General features: G+C 43.4%; 1 protein-coding gene across 1 annotated transcript in view; it reads left to right on the top strand.

Annotated features, from left to right (window-relative positions):
• The window catches only part of TDRD9 (tudor domain containing 9), a 137,587-nt gene that overhangs the window by 46,306 nt on the left and 68,550 nt on the right, over positions 1 to 22,731 (top strand). Inside the window, 3 exon segments of the mRNA XM_017861911.1 lie at positions 1,108 to 1,188; positions 5,923 to 6,087; positions 21,212 to 21,315. Of these exon segments, the coding sequence (XP_017717400.1) occupies positions 1,108 to 1,188; positions 5,923 to 6,087; positions 21,212 to 21,315 (350 nt within the window).

Genomic DNA, 22,731 nt, shown 5'->3' with positions numbered 1-22,731 from the left:
GGATGTTTGTGCCGAGGAAGCGTTCTGAAGTCAAGTGACAGCATGAGATTTGTGATGGTGTTAAATACCTTGCAGCTGCTGATTTTTGTTTTTCTTTTCTCTATGACACTTCTCAGACATCTCCTTCAGTGGGAAGTTCAGAAGATAGTGGGGTCTGGAATAGAATTAGAATTACTTACACACTAAATCCTTCCACCTCTTACACTGAGGAAAGGAGAACTCCCTCTTTGAAACTTAGTAATTATCTCTCCACTTCGGCCGAGAAATGTCACAGAATAGAATCTTACTGTCCCCTTGTACATTGACATTTCCTAAGTTCTAGAGTAACTGGCTTCTTTAGAAAAATAGGCTGCCTAGCCCTTGGGTGCTAGCTGGTTCTGGGGTGGGGCGGGGTTGGGGGACTGTGGGTCCTGGGGTGGCTCTGACTGTGAGGTCTCTGTCTGAGGAGGGCTGCAAGGTCTGTCTGAGGTCTGTCTGAGGTGCTGCCTCCCCGACTGCTGTCCCTGAGTGTCAGCGCTACTGACCTTGGGTCCTATGCTCTGGTTTACCTGTTTGTGACTGAGCCAGCTTTTCCAGGACCAGCCCTTGCCCACCCTTGTGAACTGCAGTTATGCACATTGTGGAATGTGTCCTGTAGGGGTCACATGGCTCCCGGTCAGTGTTAGACTAGCACGTCTTCGACCCTGTGCTTGCTTGCTGAGATGACAGTGTATCTGCAGACCTGGCAGGGGTTGTGGCAAGCAGGGGCCATGGGAGGCTGGCCCAATGGTTCTCTGTGCTTGAGGTAGGTGGAGAGGCTTCTGGTTGTCACAGCAACCTTGGGCGCAGTTGGCAGTAAATGAGCAGGGGCGAGGGTGCCGAACATTACTCTGCCTTCTCCTGGGGGGCCTAAGGAGAAACACTGGAGGCTGTGACTGAGTGGGTGGTTTGGTCTATTGGCCGATGCTCTTTGCTTCCCCTTAACCAGGAGTTATACCAGCACCCTGAGGAACTGCATTTAGCAGAGAGAACTGGTTTAGTCCCCAGTCCCCCAGGGGTGCCTTTCTGTCAGCAGTGATGTGTGTTGCCTGATGTCATTTGGGGGGTGCCCCCTTTTTTATTTTGTAGGTACATGAACGAACAGAAGAAATGGATTTCCTGCTGTTGGTAGTCCGCAAACTCTTAAGAACAAATTCACGTTTTGTGAAGGTAAATTTGATTTCATGAGTAACAGACCTATTTAGGGGTAAGACTTGTTGAGTTTTGTTTCTCTCTATAGTCCCTTGGTGTCTATAGAGGATTCTGGGACCCCTGACAGATACTGAAATCTGAGGACCCTCAAGTGCCTTCCATGAAACGACACAGTAAAGTATTTGCATGTCGCACGTCTCCCCATACGCCCCAAGTCACCCCTAGGTTATCTCCAGTACTCACTATCATGTGAATAGTTGCTATACTCTGTTGTTTAAACTCATATTTTTGTTTTTTACGGAATATTTTTGATTTTTAGTTGGTTGAATCTGCAAATGCAGAATCTGGGTACAGAGGGCTGACTGTATTTTTTTTTTTTTTTTTTGGGACGGAGTCTCGCTGGGTCTCCCAGGCTGGAGTGCAGTGGCGCGATCTTGGCTCACCGCAAGCTCTGCCTCCCAGGTTCATGCCATTCTCCTGCCTCAGCCTCCCGAGTAGCTGTGACTACAGACACCCGCCACCACGCCCGGCTAATTTTTTGTATTTTTAGTAGAGATGGGGTTTCACCGTGTTAGCCAGGATGGTCTCGATCTCCTGACCTCATGATCCGCCTGCCTCGGCCTCCTAAAGTGCTTGGATTACAGATGTGAGCCACCGTGCCCAGCCTAGGGCTGTTGGTTTGTTTGTTTGTTAGTTTGTTTATTTATTTATTTAGAGATGGAGTCTCACTCTGTTGCCCAGGTTGGAGTACAGTGGTATGATCTCAGCTCACTGCAACCTCTGCCTCCCAGGTTCAAGCAATTCTCATGCCTCAACCTCCTGAGTAGCTGGGACTACAGGCACCTGCCACCAGGCCAGGCTAATTTTTTTTGGTATTTTTTGGTATGGATGGGGTTTTGCACCAGGCTAGTCTCGAACTACTGACCTCAAGTGATTTGCCTGCTTTGGTCTTCCAAAGTGCTGTGATTACAGGTGTGAGCCACTGCACATGGCTGGGCTGACTGTATTTTAATAGAAACATTTGAAACTGATGACTCTTAAAATTCATGATCATGTGTAGTACACCAGATCTTGCCAGGAAGCGGACTAAAGGGAATTCTTTTATGATCAGAGTATGGATACTTTTTGGTTATTATGTTGCCTTAAATTCTCATATTTTCTCCAGGCTGCAGAAAATGGTCTAATAGTAGTTGACTATAATGACATGCTGGGTTTTGAGCTTTGCTTTTGGTTGAATAAGTACCTTAATTTAAAGTTATGTGAATGAAGCTGGGTGGCACAGTGGCTCACGCCTGTAATCCCAGCAGTTTGCGGGGGCAAAGATGGGCAGATTGTTTGAGCCCAAGGAGTTCAACACTAGCCTGGGCAAGATGGCTAAACCCCATCTCTACAAAAAATGCAAAAATTAGCTGGGCATAGTGGTGTGTGTCTGTGGTCCCAGCTACTCGGGAGGCTGATGGAGAATTGCTTGAGCCTGGGAGGTCCAGGCTGCGGTGAGCTGTGATTGTGCCACACTACTCCAGCCTGGGTAACAGATGAGACCCTGTCTCAAAAACTAGCCAGGCATGGTGGTGGGTGCCTATAATCCCAGCTACTCGGGAGGCTTAGGCAGGAGAATTGCTTGAAGCCGGGAGGCGGAGGTTGCAGTGAGCTGAGATTGTGCCACTGCACTCCAGCCTGGGCAACAGAGAGAGATTCCATTTCAAAACAAAACAAAACAAAACAAAAAGTAAGTGAATTAATCTGCAATCCTTGGGTTCGAAATGGCACCAAAGTGCATTGAAGTTTGAGAACAGAATATGTACTACTATTTGAGAGATGTAAGTTAAGTGAAGGTTGATGGGAATGATAAATATCATTTACTTCTTATTTGAACAAAAAGGAAGAAGGTGTGGACTAGGCCAAAATGGCAAAGGGTTTAGAATAATTGTGCAATCTAAACAAGTCTACTCATAGGTCAACCTTAACCCAGCTGTGCTAAGCAGAGGTCTGTGGGAAACAGCTTGATAAAAGGCCACATGGTTGGGATATTCAGTTATTCTATGATGGAGCCGCTAAGGGATTTGCTGTTATTGGAAAACAGTTGCTTTCTAAACCATAAAGCATTTTGTCTTCAAGTGTTTATTTGTTGAGGAAAACGTTTCTCTTTCTCTTTCCCATATCCCCAAGTGGGGAAGCTTCTGCCTTAGAATGTTCATCTTTTCACTTGGTGGGTGCTGAATGAATGGAAGCTGACACTTGCAATCAGTTGTCTCATTGCTTGAGGTGATGATGAAGTGAATGAGAGAGTTTGGCTATTTCAGTCCTTTTTGGAATCTTAACCAAGCTATCATTGAAGATTATTCACATTGAGGCCTTTCTTGAATGTAATTTAAGACATTTCTTTTTCACTCAAGTCAGAATAATGAGTTGGTTACACATTTTTTCAGTGGTAAAGAGAGTTAAAGTGTTACTGGGTTAAAAAAAAACCCTACACTGATGGACATGGTGGTAAGGAATTTGGTACTTATAAGTTGTAAGAAATGGTTTGTCAGTTTCACTATGTTCATGAATTATTAGCAAATATATGAAGCAGCATATTTTCTTGATATAGAAACTTATATGGTACATGTAGTTGGGCCAAGAAATTAGACACTATATTCTAGATGGTTTCGTAAGAGGTTTTTAAAAAACTCTAAAAAAATCTTTATTAGCTTTTAAAGAGAGTGCCGCTGTCAAGAGGACCTGGGTGTGGGGCATGGGCACATGGGCTTTAAGGCCTCCCCTTTCCTCTCCCGCCAATCTTTAGGTCCCTGTGGTTCCCCTGACCTGGCTTCCTCTCAGTGCCTCCCCTATACCATCCTCCAGCCACTGACCTTGCTGTCACCTCTAGCTGACTGGACTGAGCTCAGGCCCACTCCAGACAGGCAGTTGTCTTGGGTGTCTGCTGACTTGTCTCTTTGGAGAAGAGGCAGAGGGCTGCAGGGTAGGGTGGGTGAGGGAGGCTGGTGGCCAGGCTGAGTCCTCCTTGCTCCTAGCATTCCAGGCTTGGCCTCTTGTTTGCAGGCTGCACTCGGTGTCCTGCAGTTCACTAGCCTCATCGTTCCTTAAAACCCAGTTTAGAGATCATTTATGGTGACTGGGGTGTGTCCCTTAAGAGCCACTCCAAGTGGCTTCTCAGAGCATTCTTTTTAACTTCAGACATCTCTTCTCAAAATGAGTTTTAGTCTGTACAGTTTTTACCAATTGTATCTCATTCTAAAGGGGAAAATACAGATGTTTTCTTTACTCAATAACTGCAACAACAATGCTTACATGAAATGTTTACTTTTTGGCTGGATGCGGTGGCTTACGCCTATAATCCCAGCACTTTGGGAGGCCAAGGTGGGCAGATCGCTTGAGCTCACAAGTTTGAGACCAGGCTTTGGGCAACATGGCGAAACCTCGCCTCTACGAAGTCCTAGCTACCTGGGCGGCTGAGGTGAGAGGATCACTGAAGCCCAGGAGGCTGAGGTTGCAGTGAGCTGACATCACGCCACTGCACTCCAGCCTGGGCAATAGAGCCAGAACTTGTCTCAAAAAAATTAAAAAAAGTTTACTTTTTGGCTAGGATTTCCATTTAGATAACTCTACTTGCGATGTACAGTAGGTGGTGAGCCGCCTGCCGGACTGCTGTGCCCACTCCCCACATAGCATTGTGGAGACTGCAGAGCTGGGAGATCCTCTGTAATCAGCTGCCTTCTCCAGGCACATCTCGTGCTGTATGCACGACCCCTGTCATTCATGGCTGAGTTTATTAAGGATATCATTTCATATTTGCTTTTTGACAAAACTGAAAGCTGCAGTCAGTCATCTTGCCCCAGTCTGGGGTTGTTCCTCTGCTACTGCACCCCTGTTGTCCTGGGACTTCTCCAGTTTCTTGAGTTAGAGCTAGAGTTTTCTAGATCCCCTGTCTTCTTTGCTGGCTTACTCTGTCATTTCTCTGGAACACATCATAGAGTAACTTATTCTTTTTAATTTATTTTTTATTTTTGTTTTTAGAAACAGGATCTTGCTCTGTTGCCCAGGCTAGAGTGCAGTGGTGTGATCATAGATTACCGCAGCCCCGACCTCCTTGGCTCCAGCGATCCTCCCACCTCAGCCTCTTGAGTAGCTGGGACTACAAGAGGGCACCATCATGCCCAGCTATTTTTAAATTTTTTTGTAGTGATGGAGTCTTACTATGTTGCCCAGGCTGGTTTTAAACTCTTGGCCCAAGATTATAGGCATGAGCCATGGCACCTGGCCTTACTCTTTTTTAAAAATTTATTTTAAATTTATTATTACTATTTTTTTTTGTAGAGACAGTGGTCTCATGTTGTTGCTCAGGCTGGTCTTGTACTCCTGGGCTCAAGTGTCCTTCCGCCTCAGCCTCCAAAGTGCTGGGATTATAGGTGTGAGCCACAGTGTCTTTATTTGCCTGGGCCATATTCTTTTTTAAAATTAGTCTCCTGATGTGAAGTTTTCTTTCAGATAAATGATTTTAATTTACCCTTATTGGCGATAAAATTTATCACTTGATAAGGTACTTGAAGAGAAATGATAAAAGTTGGTATCTCTGAACATTGTTTAAACTACAAGAATTACACTAGCGATTAAATCAAGGTGGTCTGTTTAAAGTCTCAAAAGTTGTTAGGTAAGGAATGAAGCAGAAGAAAAGCCTGTAATTTTAGAAGTATTTAATTTGGTTATGATTCTCACTGTTTTATGTTAATGTTTTCTCTTACTCTGTAGGTAGTCCTGATGTCGGCTACCATCAACTGTAAAGAGTTTGCAGACTACTTTGCCGTACCTGTTCAAAACAAGATGAATCCTGCATATATTTTTGAAGTGGAAGGCAAGCCCCATTCAGTTGAAGAGTATTATCTTAATGATTTGGGGCACATTCATCATAGCAAGGTATGTTGGAATGCATTGTTTCTTTTATAGTGAGTGTACTTTTTTTTTCGTGGTATTTTTGGTAGAGACGGGGTTTTACCGTGTTAGCCAGGATGGTCTTGATCTCCTGACCTCGTGATCTGCCCGCCTCCGCCTCCCAATAGTGAGCATACTTTTGTATTTGATCAAACCTGCATTCATCACTAATGATTATAAGGCCCTGTGAAAACATGATTATTTTAAAATTGACGCATACTACGTGTACATATTTATGGGGTATAGTGTGGTATTTTGATACATAGGTATAATGTGTCATGATCAAATCAAGGTATTGAGCAGATCCATCATCTCCAACATTTATCATTGTTAATTATCATTAACATTTATCTTTGTGGTGGGAACGTTTAAAATCCTCTCTTCTAGCTATTTGAAAATAAATGATAAGTTGTTGTCAACTGTAGTCACCCCACGGTGCTCTAGAAAACGAAAACTGGGCGTAGTGGTGGGCGTCTGTAGTTCCAGTCATAGTGGGACCCTCATCTCTTTTTATTTTTTTTTATTTTTTATTTTTTATATTTTTTGAGATGGAGTCTCGCTCTGTCGCCCAGGCTGGAGTGCAGTGGCCGGATCTCAGCTCACTGCAAGCTTCACCTCCCGGGTTCACGCCATTCTCCTGCCTCAGCCTCCCGAGTAGCTGGGACTACAGGCGCCCGCCACCTCACCCGGCTAGTTTTTTGTATTTTTTAGTAGAGACGGGGTTTCACTGTGTTAGCCAGGATGGTCTCGATCTCCTGACCTCGTGATCCGCCCGTCTCGGCCTCCCAAAGTGCTGGGATTACAGGCTTGAGCCACCGCGCCCGGCCTGTCTCTTTTTAAAAAGGACACTAGAAGTTGTTTCTTATCTAGCTATAATTTTGTGTCCATTAACCAACCTCTTCCTATTTCCTCCCCTTTCCAGTCTCTAGTAACTTCTTTTCTACTCTCTACTTCTGTAGCATCCACATTTGAATGAGAATGTATGGTATTTATCTTTTTGTGCCTGAATTATTTCACTAACTTCACTCAGCCATGTTGCCCAGAATGATAGGATTTCATTCTTTTTTCATGGCTTTATTTAATTGTGTATATATACTAAATTTTCTTTATCCATTCATTTCTTGATGTACACCTAGGTTGAGTCCATATCTTGGCTATTGTGAATAATGCTGCAGTAAACGTGAGAGTGGAGCTGTCTCTTCAGCATATTGTTTTTCTTTCCTTTGGATATATACCCAGTAGCCGGATGGCTGGGCCATATGGTCGTTCTGTTTTTAGTTTTTTGAGGATCCTCCATACTGTTTTCCATAAAGGCTATACGAATTTACATTCCTACCCACAGTATACAAGAGTTCCCCTTTCTTTGCATTTTTGTCAGCATTTGTCGTATTTTGTCTTTTATTTTTACTTATTTATTTTAGAGATAGGGTTTTGCTCTGTCACCCAGGCTGGAGTACAGTGGCACTATCATAGCTCACTGAAACCTTGAAGTCCTGAGCTCAAGCAGTCCTCCTGCCTCAGCCTCCCAAAGTGCTGGGATTACATGTGTGAACCACTGCACCCGGCCTTTGTCTTTTGATAATAGCTATTCTGGCACATGTGAGATAATATCTCAGTATGGTTTGGATTTGCATTTCCATGACAATTAGTGATACTGAGCATTTTCTCATGTATTAGCCAGTAGTATGTCTTCTGTTTAGAAATGTCATTTCAGATCAGTTATTTGCCTGTTAAAAATTAGATTGTTTGGGCCGGGTGCAGTGGCTCACACCTGTAATCCCAGCACTTTGGGAGGCTGAGGTGGGTGGATCACGCGGTCAGGAGATCGAGACCATCCTGGCTAATACGGTGAAACCCCGTCTCTACTAAAAAATACAAAAAAATTAGCTGGGTGTGGTGGCGGGCGCCTGTGGTCCCAGCTACTTGGGAGGCTGAGGCAGGAGAATGGCGTGAACCCGGGAGGCAGAGCTTGCAGTGAGTCAAGATTGTGCCACTGCACTCCAGCTTGGGTGACAGAGCGAGACTCCATCTCAAGAAAAAAAAAAAAAAATTGGATTGTTTTTGCTGTTGAGCTCCTTGTATATTCTGGGTATTAATCCCTTGTATATTCTGGGTATTAATCCCTTGTCAAATGAATAGTTTGCAAATGTTTCACCCCATTTTGCAGATTGTCTCTTCACTCAGTTGATTGCTTCTTTGTTTGTTTGTTTGTTTTGTTCTTGCTGTGCAGAAGCTTGTTAGTTTGATATAATCTCATTTGTCTACTTTTGCTGTCTGTGCTTTTGAGGTCTTAGCCATAAAATCTTTGTACAGATAGATGTCCTGAAACATTTTCCCTATGTTTTCTTCTAGTAGCTTCATAGTTTCAGGATTTAGTTTAAGTCTTAAATCCATTTTGAGTTGGTTTTTGTGTATGTTGAGAGATAGGGGTTTAGTTTTATTTTTCTGCATCTGGGTATCCAGTGTTCCCAGCACCATTTATTGAAGAGACTGTTCTTTCCCCGGTGAATGTTCTTGATGCCTTTCTTAAAAATCAGTTGGCTGTAAATATGTGATTTTGTTTCTGGGTTCTTTATTCTGCTCCATTGATCACCTGTGTGTCTGTTTTTATGCCAATATCATGCTGTTTTGGTTACGTTGTGGTGTATTTTGAAGTCAGGTAATGTGATGCCTCCTGCTTTGTTCTCTTTGCTCAGGATTGCTTTGGCTTGTCAGATCTTTTGTGGTTCCATATGAATTTTAGGATTTTTTTTTATTTCTGTGAAGAATGTCATTGCTATTTTGATTGGAACTGTATGAATCTTACATCGCTTTGGGTAGTATAGTCATTTTAATAGTATAAATTCTTCCAATTCATGGCCAGGCACAGTGGCTCACACCTGTAATCTCAGCACTTTGGGATGCCAAAGTGGGCTGATCACTTGAGCCCAGGAGTTTGAGACCAGCCTGGGCATCATAGTGAGATGCTGTCTCTACAAAAATTAAAAATATTATAATAGCTAGGCATGGTGGCATATTCCTGCAGTCTCAACTACTTGGAAGGCTAAGGCAGAAGGATCCCTTGAGCCTGGGAGTTCAAGGTTGCAGTGAGGCATGATTGTGCCACTGCGCTCCAGCCTGAGCAACAGAACAAGACCTTAATTAGTGAATCAGTCAGTCAGTCATCTATTCTTCTGATTCACATGGGATGTCTTTTCAGTTTGTTTGTGTCATCTTCAATTGCTTTGATCAATATTTTGTAGTTTTCATTGTAGAGCTTCTTTACCTTGTTCGTTAAATTTATTCCTAGGTATTATTTTTCACAGCTATTGTAAATAGGATTACTTTCTTGATTTATTTTTCAGATAGTTTGTTGTTGGTGTGTAGAAATGCTAGTGATTCTAGGCCGGGTGCGGTGACCCACGCCTGTAAACCCAGCACTTTGGGAGGCCGAGGCAGGCAGATCACGAGGTCAGGAGATTGAGACCATCCTGGCAAACACTGTGAAACCCTGTAAATTAGCTGGGCATGGTGGCGGGCGCCTATAGTCCCAGCTACTCAGAGGCTGATGTAGGAGAATGGCGTGAACCTGGGGGACGGAGCTTGCAGTGAGTGGAGATGGCGCCACTGCACTCCAGCCTGGGTGACAGAGCGGACCCTCCATCTCAAAAAAAAAAATAAAAAAAAAAAAAAAAAAAAAAAAGAGAAGAAAAGAAATGCTACTGATTCTTTTTTTTTTTTTTTTTTTTTTTGAGACGAGTCTCGCTCTGTCACCCCAGGCGGAGTGGCAGTGGCTTGGAATCTCAGCTCACCTGCAAGCTCCGCCCTCCCGGCGTTTATGCCATTCTCCCTGCTTCAGCCTCCTGATGTAGCTGGGGTTTCAGGCGCCCACCACCTCGCCCGGCTAGTTTTTTTGTATTTTTAGTAGAGACTGGGTTTCATTGTGTTAGCCAGGATGGTCTCGATCTCCTGACCTCGTGATCCGCCCGTCTCGGCCTCCCAAAGTGCTGGGATTACAGGCTTGAGCCACTGCGCCCGGCCGCTACTGATTCTTAATGTTGATCTTGCAGCTTAACTGAATTGATCAGTTCTAAGAGTTTTTGGGTGGTGTCTTCGGGTTTCTCTCTCTCACTCTTTTTTTTTTTTTCTCGTTGAGACAGGGTCTTACTCTTTTGCCCAAGCTGGAGTGCAGTGGCATGATCTCAGCTCACTGCAACATCTGTCTCCCAGGCTCAAGCAGTCCTCCCAATTCAGCTCCTTGAGTAGCTGGGACTACAGGCATGTGTCACTGCTCCTGGCTAATTTTTGTATGTTTTGTAGAGACAGGATCTCACTCCATTGCCCCAGCTGGTTTCGAACTCCTGGGCTCATGTGATCTGCCTGCCTTGGCTTCGCGAAGTGCTGGGATTACAGGCAGGAGCCACTGCAGCTGGCCAGGTTGTTCTGTGTATAAGAAGACTAGATTGTATGCAGAGAGATGACTTGACTTCCTCTGTTCCAATGTGGATGTCCTTTATTTGTTTCTATCGTCTTATTTCTCAGGCTAGGACTTCCAGTACTATGTCGAAAAGAGTGGTGAGAGTGGACATTCTTGTCTTGTTCCAGGTCTTAGTATGACGTTAGCTGTGGGTTTGTCATGTGTGGCCTTTATTGTGTTGACATATGTTCCTTCTATACCTAATTCGTCTAGAGTTTCATCATGAAAGAATGTTGACTGTGTTAGTCCATTTTCATACTGCTAATAAAGACATACCTGGGTAATTTATAAAGAAAAAGGGGTTTAATGGACTCACAGTTCCACATGGTTGGGGAGGCCTCACAATCATGGTGGAAGGCAAAGGAGGAGCAAAGGCATGTCTTACATGGTAGTAGGCAAGAGAGCCTGTGCAGGGGTACTGCCCTTTATTTTCTGGGAACTGGATTTATTTTCATAAATTGTGAACATAATAAATACATTGCATATTCCTGGCAAAATTATTGGTCCTGGTTTTATACCTACTGAGATTGAAAAATAAAATGTCAGATTATGATCAGCTATAAAATTATAGACTCATTTGGGATGGGAAGTAATTTCATTATAAATACAATTTTATTTTTATTAAACTTACATTTTCTAATATAAATTTTATTTATCTAAACCTGAAGGAGGATTGTATTGTAATGGTGAATCCTTGATAATATATTCTTTTTTTTTGAGACGGAGTCTCACGCTGTCACCCAGGCTGGAGTGCTGGAGTGCGGTGGCGCGATATCCACTCACTGCAAGCTCCGCCTCCCGGGTTCACGCCATTCTCCTGCCTCAGCCTCCTGAGTAGCTGGGAATACAGGCGCCCGCCACCGCGCCCAGCTAGTTTTTTGTATTTTTTTAGTAGAGACGGGGTTTCACCGTGTTAGCCAGGATGGTCTCGATCTCCTGACCTCGTGATCCACCCATCTCGGCCTCCCAAAGTGCTGGGATTACAGGCTTGAGCCACCGCGCCCGGCCTGATAATATATTCTTAAGAAAGGTTGCATGTGATTTAAAACTATTTTCATATGGGTAATACATTTAGAGGGCTCAAAAGTCAGGTGTATTTCAACATATTCCCTTCCTACTGTTTTCCTCTATCTGTCCAGCAATACTCCCATGAAGAGGAAACCATTGTTACCAATTTCTTAAGAATCCTTTTATAATTTTTTATGCCTGTACGAGCAAATATGAATGTGTTTCTCTTTTCTCCTGAAACGGCAGCATTCTATGCTCATGTTACTTTTTTCACTTAAATTTTCAAATATTTTCTTTTTTTTTGAAACGGAGTCTCACTCTGTCGCCCAGGCTGGAGTGCAGTGGCACGATCTTGGCTCACTGCAAGCTCTACCTCCCGGGTTCACACCATTCTTCTGCCTCAGCCTCCCGATTAGCTGGGACTACAGGCACCAGCCACCACGCCCGGCTAATTTTTTTTTGTATTTTTAGTAGAGATGGGGTTTCACCATGTTAGCCAGGATGGTCTTGATCTCCTAACCTCATGATCCACCCACCTTGGCCTCACAAAGTGCTGGGATTACAGGCGTGAGCCACCGTGCCCGGCCTCAAATATTTTCATATTACTATATTGTTTTTTCTTCCTTAAGAGCCACATAACATTCTTTCATGTGTATTATATATACACCATTCTTTATTAACTAATATCTGATGTTTTTGGTCTCACTACAATAGTGCTCCAGTGAGTAACTTTGCACACATATCATTTCACACATATGAAAGTGTATCTTGTAGGCCAGGGCTTCTCAGCCTCTGCACTATTGACATTTTGGGCCAGATAATTCTTTGTGGTGGGGAAAGTCCTCTCCATTGTATGATGTTTTGTAACTTCCCTGCCTCCACCCACTGGATGCAAATATCATCCTCCGCCTTACACTTCAGACAACCAAAAATGTTTCTAGACATTGCCACGTGTCCCCTGGGGAGTAAAATGCCTCTCTGTCGAGACCCCCGTGTATACTTTTCTAGAATATTAATTTTGAAAGTGGAATTGCCAGGTCAAAGGTTATATGCATTTGAAATTTTGATGGACACTGTCAAATGCTTTGTATAGGAGTTTAACTTTTGTTAACGTCTGTGATGTTAAACACTAGTCTTTACTAGAATGAGATGGCTGAGTAGGCTTCATTTACCATAAGAAGACATATTTTGTCAGATCTAATTATGTCAAAGACAGGCCAGTGATGGCCAGTAAATGTAGCACTTTATTTTTCCAACTTTTTAAATGACGGTATTTCAAAAAGACAGAAAAGTTGAAAGAGTTTTATAGTGAACACCTGTATGCCCATTACCTAGATTCTGTAGTTAAAATTTACTTAGTAACTCCTTAAAAAACCTACTAACTAAACTTCACTTTATTTGGTTTGACTGGTTTTTCCATAATGTCCTTCATTCCGTGATCCCATCCAGGATGCTACGTTAGATTTGGTTGCCATGTTTCCTTAGGCTCCTCTTGGCTGTGGTAGTTTCTCAGACTTTCCTCATTTTTTATGACTTTGACGATTTTGAAGAGTGCTGGTCAGGTATTCTGTAGGACACCCTTATACTGGAATTCGACTGATGTTTTTCTCATGGTTAGACTGAGGTTACTGGTTTTAGGGAGGAAGACCACAGGCCGAGGTGCCATTTTTGTCACATATCAAGGGTATACACTATCAACATGACCTTTACTGGTTGTCTTAAGTCTGTTTAACATTTTTTTAATTAAAAAATTTAAATTGTCAGATAATAATTCGTGGGGTACATAGTGATGTGATACATACAATGCATGGTGATGAGCTCTGTAACTAGCATGTCTATTGTATCAAACATTTTGTGTGTGTGTGTGTGTGTGTGTGTGTGTGTGTGTGGGGAACATTCAGTAGCCTCCTATAGCTATTTGAAACTACGTATTATTGTTATCTGTAGGACACTGGAGCTTCCTCCTCCTATCTAGCTCCTTTTGTATCCTTTAACAAATGTCCCTATTGCCTCCTTTCCCCTGCCCTTCCCGGCCTCTAGTATCTTCTGCTCTACCCTTTACTTCTATTAAATAAACTGATTTTTAGCTTCCACATGAGAACATGCGGTGTTTAACTTTCTATTCCTGGCTTCTTTCACTTAACATAATGTCCTCCAGTTTTATCCATGTTGCTGCAAATGACAGGATTTCACAGTTTTTGTGGCTGGATAATACTCCGTTGTGTATATATTCTCCATTTTCTTTCTCCATCTGTTGTACACCTAGGTTGATTCCATATCTTGGCTATTGTGAATAGCATTTAACACTGTTAACGAAGGAATACCTCAGTCTGGGTAATTTATAAAAGAAAGAGGTTTATTTGGCTCACAGTTCTGCAGGCTGTACAAAACCATGGCACTGGCTTCTGCTCAGGGAGCTGATGTGTGCAGAGATCACGTGGTGAGACTGGAAGAAGGTGGGTGTGCCAGGCTTTTTGTAACAATCAGCTATCAGGAAAGCTCTGGTAGGAACTAATAACAATGAGAACTCAGTCTCCCTGTCAAGGGAGGGCATTTATCTATTTACGAGGCATCCGCCCCCATGACCCACACACCTGCTATTAGGCCCCACTTCCAACACTGGAATCAAATGTCAACATGAGATTTGGAGGGGACAAACTATAGCACTGATGACGTAGATTTTAATCACTGGAAAGGCTGTGTTTGCCAGGTATCTGCATTGTGCATTACTGCCTCCTTTCCACATTGTACTCTTGAGAAACAAGTAGCCAGGTGAGGCTCTATTCAAGGTAGGGAGGAGGTAGCACTTACATTCACAACATTTAAACATTTTGCATTTTCTGACTCTTTTTTTTTGTTTTTCTTTGAGATTGGGTCTTGCTCTGTTACCTAGGCTGGAGTGTAGTTGTGTGATCATAGCTCACTGTAACCTTGAACTCCTTGGCTCAAGAGATTCTTCCGTCTCAGCCTTCCAAGCAGCTGTAACTACAGATGCATACCACCATGATTGACTAATTAAATTTTTTTTTTTTTTTTGTGGTGATGGGGTCTGGCTCTGTTGCCCAGGCTGATCTTGAACTCCTGTCCTCAAGTGATCCTCTTGCCTTGGTCTCCCAAAGTGCTGGGATTACAGGCATGAGCTATCAGGCCTGGCCTCTGACTAGTTTGAAATGTGAGAGTGATGATGGTTTATCAGTCTTCTTTCCAGCTGGCTGAAGTCTAATTAATTCCTATTGATGTTCATTGTGTATTTTCTGTCAGAGCTCACAACACTTAGATGCTTCCTTGTGGACCCGCTGAGGAGCTGGGTCAGGCCTTGCCATTTGCTGTCTGGGCCCGTGTGGTCAAGACAACCCAGCTTCTAGGCATCCAGGCCCTTGCCTCACGGATGGGTTGTGTTCGCTAGAACAGCGAGTGTCCAGCTTTACAATATTTACCCAACGTCTTGTTTTTGGTACCTGATAGGTGCTCAGTAAATATTTCAGTGAATGAATATGCAACACTTAGCTATATACAGATGTGCCTTGACTTGTAATGGGGGTATGCCCTGATAAAACCGTTGTGAGTTGAAATCATTAAGCTGAAAATTCATTGAATACACCTATCCTCCTCGCCTAGCTTGAATGAGTTCAGAACACTTATTTAGCCTATAGTTGGCCCAAATCACTAAATACAAGGCCTATTTTATAATAAGGTGTTGAATATCTCATGTTACTTATTGAATACTGTGCTAAAAGTAAAAGCAGAATGGTTTCATATCATTGTAAAGTCTAAAAATATAAGTTGAATCATTGCAAGTCAGGGACAGTCTGTTAATTTTGAGCTTATAAAAATGATATTTTGTATAGATCCTATTATACAGCTTTCAGAGTCAGAGGACCTTGGTTAAAATTTCTGTTGTGTTCCTGTCACTACTCTTGCCATGTTACCTCACCACACTGTCTGCTGTTACAAGGGGAAGCCCCCTTTCTTCATGGAGCTCCAGCCGTGCCTCTTGGGTTTCATGTCTCATCCTTCTTACCTTCTTAGGAACCTCGTCTGATCTGCTGCTTCCCCCTCCCCGTTGTTACCATTAATGTGTCTTTCTCTGCTGTCCTTTTCTTGTCCACATTGAAACGTAACTGAAGCTCTTTCGCCTTTGCCAACACCCACCTTAGGTCTCAGCCTGCTCTCCAGCCTTTTCTGGCCCGTGGACTCTCACATTCTCTACTTTTCTACCTCCCACAGGCAATTCATTTATTGCAGGGTGGTGTCCCCTGTTCCCACTCAGACTGCACCTGCCAGGGTCCCTAATGACCTCCTTGTCGTTAGGAGAGCTCAGCCCTAAACTTACCTGGCCTTTCTGCAGTATTTGACACTGTTGGCCACTTTGATTCTTGAAACTCACCCTCTCTTTAGGTTCTGTGGTGCCCTCCTGTTTTTTTCTGTTACCAACTGTGGCTGTTTCCTTTCAGTGTCCTTTGGAGAATCCTTTTCATCCTTTATATTCAGCTTCTGAAAAAATTGTGAAGGAGGCCAGGTGCAGTGGCTCATGCCTGTATTCCCAGCACTTTGGGAGGCCGAGGTGGGCGGATCACCTGAGGTCAGGTGTTCGAGACCAGCCTGACCAACACGGAGAAACCCCATCTCTACTAAAAATACAAAATTAGCCGGGTGTGGTGGCGCATGCCTGTAATCCCAGCTACTCGGGAGGCTGAGGCAGGAGAATTGCTTGAATCTAGGTGGCAGAGGTTGTGGTGAGCCAAGATCGCATCATTGTAGTGTAGCCTGGGCAACAAGAGCAAAACTCCGTTTCAAAAAAAAAAAAAATTGTGAAAGAACACCCTTAGAAAAAGGGTTACATAAAATGTAAATGTATACTGTAGTGAAATTGCGAAATGAACACCCATGATCAACAACCCAGGTCTAGTAGTAGAGCATGGCCCCCGCCCCACCTGGACTCGCTGTGTGTCACTTTTTTTTTTTTTGAGACAGAGCCTTGCTCTGTCACCCAGGCTGGAGAGCAGTGGTGTGCTCTCGGCTCACTGCAGCCTCTGCCTCCCAGGTTCAAGTGATTGTCCTGCTTCAGCCTTCCAATTAGTTAGGATTACAGGCATACATTACCATGCCTGGCTAATTTTTGTATTTTTAGTAGAATCGGGGTTTCACCATGTTGGCCAGGCTGGTCTTGTGCCCCTGACCTCAGGTGATCCTCCTGCCTCGGCCTCCCAAAGTGCTGGGATTACAGACATGAGCCACTGCGCCTGACCTGCAGCATGTCACTTTTGGCCCTCACCTGTCCACCTTAGGGCGCAGCTTTACATAATCCACTTTATGGCTTTGTTTTTCATCTTTAGGTCTTGAATCCACTTAAGATGGATTTTGGATTGACATGGGGTAAGAGGTCCTCCTCCTCCAATGTGAGTGTCTTGGCACCATTTATTTCCCCCTCCACTTGCGGCGCCCACTGTCTCATAGGCTGCATGTGCGGCGGATGTGCCAACTTCCCAGGCTTCAGCTTGGGACAGAAACACTGTCGCTGTGTCTTGCTGTGTGGACAGAGTCACACGGGCTGAGCACTTCTGTGAGAGGAATGGCAGAGCCCCTCCTTGACTCCATCTGTATGAATTATCATGGTGCCCCCACCATGTCCCTGTCCCTGTCCCCTGCCTCGCTTTTTGTCAGAGCATCTCCCCGACATAGTGTGCCTTGACTTACTGCTGTGCGGTGTAGGAAAGTAGAGGCGCTGTCTCTCATGTTTCATCCCTATCGCAGCACACAGGAGGGGACTATTCAGCAAGTGGGTCAGTGGGCCAGCAACCGGTGTGCCTCATTGTTGTCTCAGGCCTGGCTTAGAGAAACAGGCTGTGTTTGGTATCTTATCAGTGTGCTCAAAAAATATTCACTGGCTTGGAACTAAGTGAAATAACTTGTGAGTCAGTGCCATGCCTTTTATATGGCTTGTTTGTAGGAAAAAACTTGTAGATGAGTTTGGATGCCACTGTTGGTGTTTGTGAAAAGTATGCCTTTTTTTTCCTATTTCTTTTTTGTGTAGTTGTGTTATGACAAATATTATTATTTGGATAAAGTAGAAAACTAAGATAAAAGTTAAATATTATGGCTGGGCACAGTGGCTCATGTCTGTAATCCCAGCGCTTTGGGAGGCTGAGGTGGGAGCATCAATAGAGGTCAGAAGTTTGAGACCAGCCTGGGCAACAAGGCTGTCTCTACTAAAAATGCAAAAATTAGCCGGGCATAGTGGTGGGTATTTGTAATCCCAGCTACTCAGGAGGCTGAGGCAGGAGAATCGCTTGTACCTGGGAGGCGGAGGTTGCAGTGAGCTGAGATCATGCCACCGCACTCCAGCCTGGACAACACAGCAAGACTCTGCCTCAAAAAAGGGTTAAATATTAGGAATAGATTTATTAGACATGCTTTTTCAAAATTATTAATAAAAGTCAACTTTTGTTTTATTTTTTTGAGACAGAGTTTCACTCTGTTGCCCAGGCTTGAGTGCAGTGGCGCGATCTCAGCTGATTGTAACCTCTGCCTCCCAGGATCGAGTGATTCTCCTGCCTTAGCCTCCCGAGTAGCTGGGATTACAGGTGTGTGTCACCACACCCGGCTAACTTTTGTATTTTTAGTAGACGTGGGGTTTTACTATGTTGGCCAGGCTGGTCTTGAACTCCTGACCTCAAATGATCCACCTGGCTCGGCCTCCCAAAGTGCTAGGATTACAGGTATGAGCCACCGTGCCCAGAGTAAAAGTCAACTTTTATAAATTATTTGGAAACTAGCTGACTTAATTTACTCTAAGTAAAAATTGGAAAAAGAATTTGCCTCTGTGATTGGCTTCTCTGATGAAGACTTCTTTTGATTTGTCCTCGTCGAAATCAAATGCAATGTTTTGCACATAGTATTTAACAAGTAAAATTATTAATTAAAAAAGCTTCTTACTCTGGGTGAATAAAACCCAGGATCACTATAAAATAGACTTTTCAGAAATTCAGAGACATCTGTTGTGCTGGATACTGTAGAAAGATGCTTGTGTAGTTGTGGCCTCAGCTCCGGGAAAGCTGGACAGTCACACCCATAGTAAATTGGTAGCAGTAGAGTGGGGCACTGCTGAAAAGATACCCAAAATGTGGAGGCAACTTGTTACTCAGTAAAAAGGCAGATGATGGAACAGTTTGGAGTTCCTTTTGGAACAGTTTGGAGTAACTTTTGAGTTAATGCCGAAAATGTGGGAAAGTTTGGAACTTCCTAGAGATTTGTTGAATGGCTTTGAACAAAATGCTGATAGTGATATGGAGAATGAAATCCAGGCTGAGGTGGTTTCAGATGGAGATGAAGAACTTGTTGGGAACTGGAGTAAAGGTGACTCTTGTTATGTTTTAGCAAAGAGACTGATGCCTTTTTGCCCTGCCTTAAAGATTTGTGGAAGTTTGAACTTGAACGAGATGATTTAGGGTATCTGATGGAAGAAATTTCTAAGCAGCAAAGCATTCAAGAGGTATCTTGGGTTCTGTTAAAGGCATTCAGTTTTAAAAGGGAAACAAAGCATAAAAGTTTGGAAAATTTGCAGCCTGACAATGCAATAGTAAAGAAAATCCCATTTTCTGAGAAGTTCAAGTCAGCTGCATAAATATGCATAAGTAACGAGGAGCCAAATGTTAATCCCCAAGACAATGGGGAAGATATCTCCAGGGCATGTCAGAGGTCTTCACGGCAGCCCCTCCCATCACAGGCCTGGAGGCCTACGAGGAAAAAGTGGTTCCGTCGGTTGGGCTTAGGGCCCCTGTGCTGTGTGCAGCCTAGGGACTTGGTGCCCTGTGTCCCAGCCGCTCCAGCTGTGGCTGAAAGAGGCCAACAAAGAGCTCCTGCCATGGCTTCAGAGGGTGCAAGCCTCAAGCCTTGGCAGCTCCCACATGTTGTTGAGGCTGCAGGTGCACAGAAGTCAAGAATTGGGGTTTGGAAACCTTTGCCTAAATTTCAGAGGATGTGTGGAAATGCCTGGATGTCAGGGTAGAAGTTTGCTGCAGGGGCGGGGCTCTCATGGAGAACCTCTGCTAGGGCAGTGCAGAAGGGAAATGTGGGGTTCAAGCCTCCATGCAGAGCCCCAACTGGGGCACCACCTAATGGAGCTGTGAGAAGAGGGCCATTGTCTTCCAGACCCCGGAATGATAGATCCACCGACAGCTTGTACCATGCACCTGGAAAAGCCACAGACACTCAATGCCAGCCCATGAAAGCAGCCAGGAGGGAGGTTGTACCCTGCAAAGCCACAGGGTGGAGCTGCCCAAGACTGTGGGAACTCACCTCTTGCATCAGCGTGACCTGGATGTGAGACAGAGTCAAGAAGATCACTGTGGAGCTTTAAGATTTGACTCACCTGCTGGATTTTGGACTTGCTTGGGACCTGTGGCCCCTTTATTTTGGCCAATTTCTCACATTTGGAAAGGCTGTATTTACCCAATGCCTGTACCCCCATTGTATCTAGGAAGTAACTAACTTGCTTTGCGACTTGGCACTGTGGACTTTTGAGTTAATGCCGAAATGAGTAAAGACTTTGGGGGTACTGTTGGGAAGGCGTGATTGTGTTTTGAAATGTGAGGACATGAGATTTGGGAGGGGCCAGAGGCAGAATGATACGGTTTAGCTGTGTCCCCACCCGAATCTCATTTTGAATTCTCATCTGTTGTGGGAGGGACCCAGTGGGAGGTAATTGAATCATGAGGGTAGGTCCTTCCTGTGCTGTTCTTACCATAGTAAGTCTCATGAAATCTGATGGTTCTGTAAGGGAGAGTTTCTATGCACAAGCTCTCTCTCTTTGCCTGCTGCCATCCATGTAAGATGTGACTTGCTCCTCCTTGCCTTCTGCCATGATTGTGAGGCTTCCCCAGGCATGTGGAACTGTAAGTCCAGTAAACCTCTTTCTTTTGTAAACTACCCAGTCTTGGGTATGTCTTTATCAGCAGCGTGAAGATGGACTAATGCACAGCCTGACTTGGGGAGTTTGCCGCTTGTGGTTGGTGCCCAGTGTTTGGCAGCAGTGCTTGAGGGGGAAGTTTACATTATCTGGTCTTGGTGTCTTTGCTTTAATAGACAAAATAGTCGAGGAACCCCTAAACCTTGGTAGACGGATACCTCATCATGTGGTTATGTTATCACCACACATTGGTAGATATGGATGTGATGTTACAGTTTTCTGGTACTTTTGATATACAAGGTAACTTTTCACACATGAAATCTTAGGGAAATCTTAGTGCTCTTTGAGGTAGGGTTTTGAAAGAGGGGAAGGGCACTGGCTTTGAGATCAGGAACTCCTCCTGGGTTCCATAGACATTTGGTGTAACTTAATTGATGTCTTCAAAATAGACATCGTGCTGAACACACTGCCTGTGCACGTCTGGGCTCTCTGAGCCATTCTTGCTCTGGTGACTGGGCGAGGAGATTGATGAGTATGGTACTTTGTGTGTCCGCTGTCCTGAGTGGTGCTTGGCACACAGCAGGTGTTCAGACATTGCTGCTAATAAAAACCAAGAACTTTTATTTAGAGAGTTTGTTACAGTGTTGTACTAACAGTGAGAGCCACTCCCATCCAACCCCAGTTTTCTTCTGTAATCCTGTTTTGGTATTGCGACTTTTTTCTTTCACTGTTTTTAGCTCTCTCCTCATCTCCTGGAGGAACCGGTGATAACTAAGGATATATATGAAGTTGCTGTCTCTCTCATTCAGATGTTTGATGACTTGGATGTGAAGGAGAATGGGTAAGAGACACTTCAGTTGGTCATGCACTTTAATGTATATGTGATTTAAAAAAGTATTCATTTGGAAACTTTTAGTGTTTTATAAGAAGGTTATAACTATAGGTACTTTTCAGTAGTTACTGTATATATTTTAAAATCAGGTTAGTATTTCAGAATTTTTTAAATTGGAAATTTCTATTTTAAATAATTAAAGCCATGCTGAGTGCAGTTCCCAGCCTGGCAACAGAGCAAGACTCTGTCTCAAAACAAAACAAAACAAACAAAAAACCTGTATATATATCATATGATTGAGCCTTTACAGCACTAATTTTACTACATCTGTCTCCATAGTTTTGCCTTTTCCAGGATGTCATGTAGTTGGAATTATATAGTATGTATCCTTTTCATGTTGCCTTCTTCTACTTAGTAATATGTATTTAGCTCCCTTGATGTCTTTTTATAGCTTAGATAGCTCATTTATTTTTAGTGCCAAATTCCATTGTCTGGATGTACCAGTTTGTTCATTCATCTTCCAGATTTCCTGCTATGCTCTGCTTTAGCTGTGTCCCATTAGTTTCTGTTATGTTGTGTCTTCATTTTCATTCATCTCAGAGTATTTTCTGATTTCCGTTTTGATTATTTCTTTGGTTTATTGGTTTTTAGGAATGTGGTGTTTAATTTGCACGTATTTGTGAATTTCTCCCTATTTTTCCTGTTATACATTTTGAATTTCATTCTATTGTGGTTGGATAATTATTTCTGTTCTTTTAAATTTATTGAGGTTTGTTGTATGCCTAGCATGTAGACTGTTCTGGAGAATATTATATGTGCACTTGAGAATAATGTCACTCTGTTGTTGTTAGATGGAGTGTTCTATAAATGTCTTTTAGGTGTAGTTAACTTACCGTGTTGTTCAGGTCTTCTACTTCTTGATCTTCTGCCCAGTTGCTCTATATATTATCGAAAATGAGATAATGATATCCTCAACAGTTGTTACTGAATTGCCTATTTCTTCAATCTTTTCTGTCAGTTTTTGCTTTATGTATTTTGGTTCTCTGTTGCTAGGTGCATATATGTTTATACCTGTTTTATCTTCCTGATTGATTCACCCATTTATCAGTATAAAATGCCCCTCTTATCTCTCATAACACTTAATTTTAAGACCTATTTCGTGTATTAGTATAGCTACTTCACTTTTCTGTAGTTTGCTGTTTGCATGACACATATTTTTTCATTCTTTTACTTTCAATCTACTTAGTGTCTTTCCATTTAAAGTGTATCTTCTGTAGACAACATATTCTGAGTGGGATCATAAATATATATATATATATATATATATATATATTTGAGATGGAGTCTTGCTCTGTCACCAGGCTGGAGTGCAGTGGTGCGATCTCGGCCCACTGCAGCCTCCGCCTCCCGGGTTCAAGCGATTCT

The sequence above is a fragment of the Rhinopithecus bieti genome, unplaced genomic scaffold (assembly GCF_001698545.2).
Source record: "Rhinopithecus bieti isolate Rb0 unplaced genomic scaffold, ASM169854v2 scaffold_61461, whole genome shotgun sequence".
NCBI lineage: Eukaryota > Metazoa > Chordata > Mammalia > Primates > Cercopithecidae > Rhinopithecus > Rhinopithecus bieti.
The sequence above is the reverse complement of the archived record's forward strand: the minus strand, read 5'-3'. Positions and strand labels throughout refer to the sequence as shown.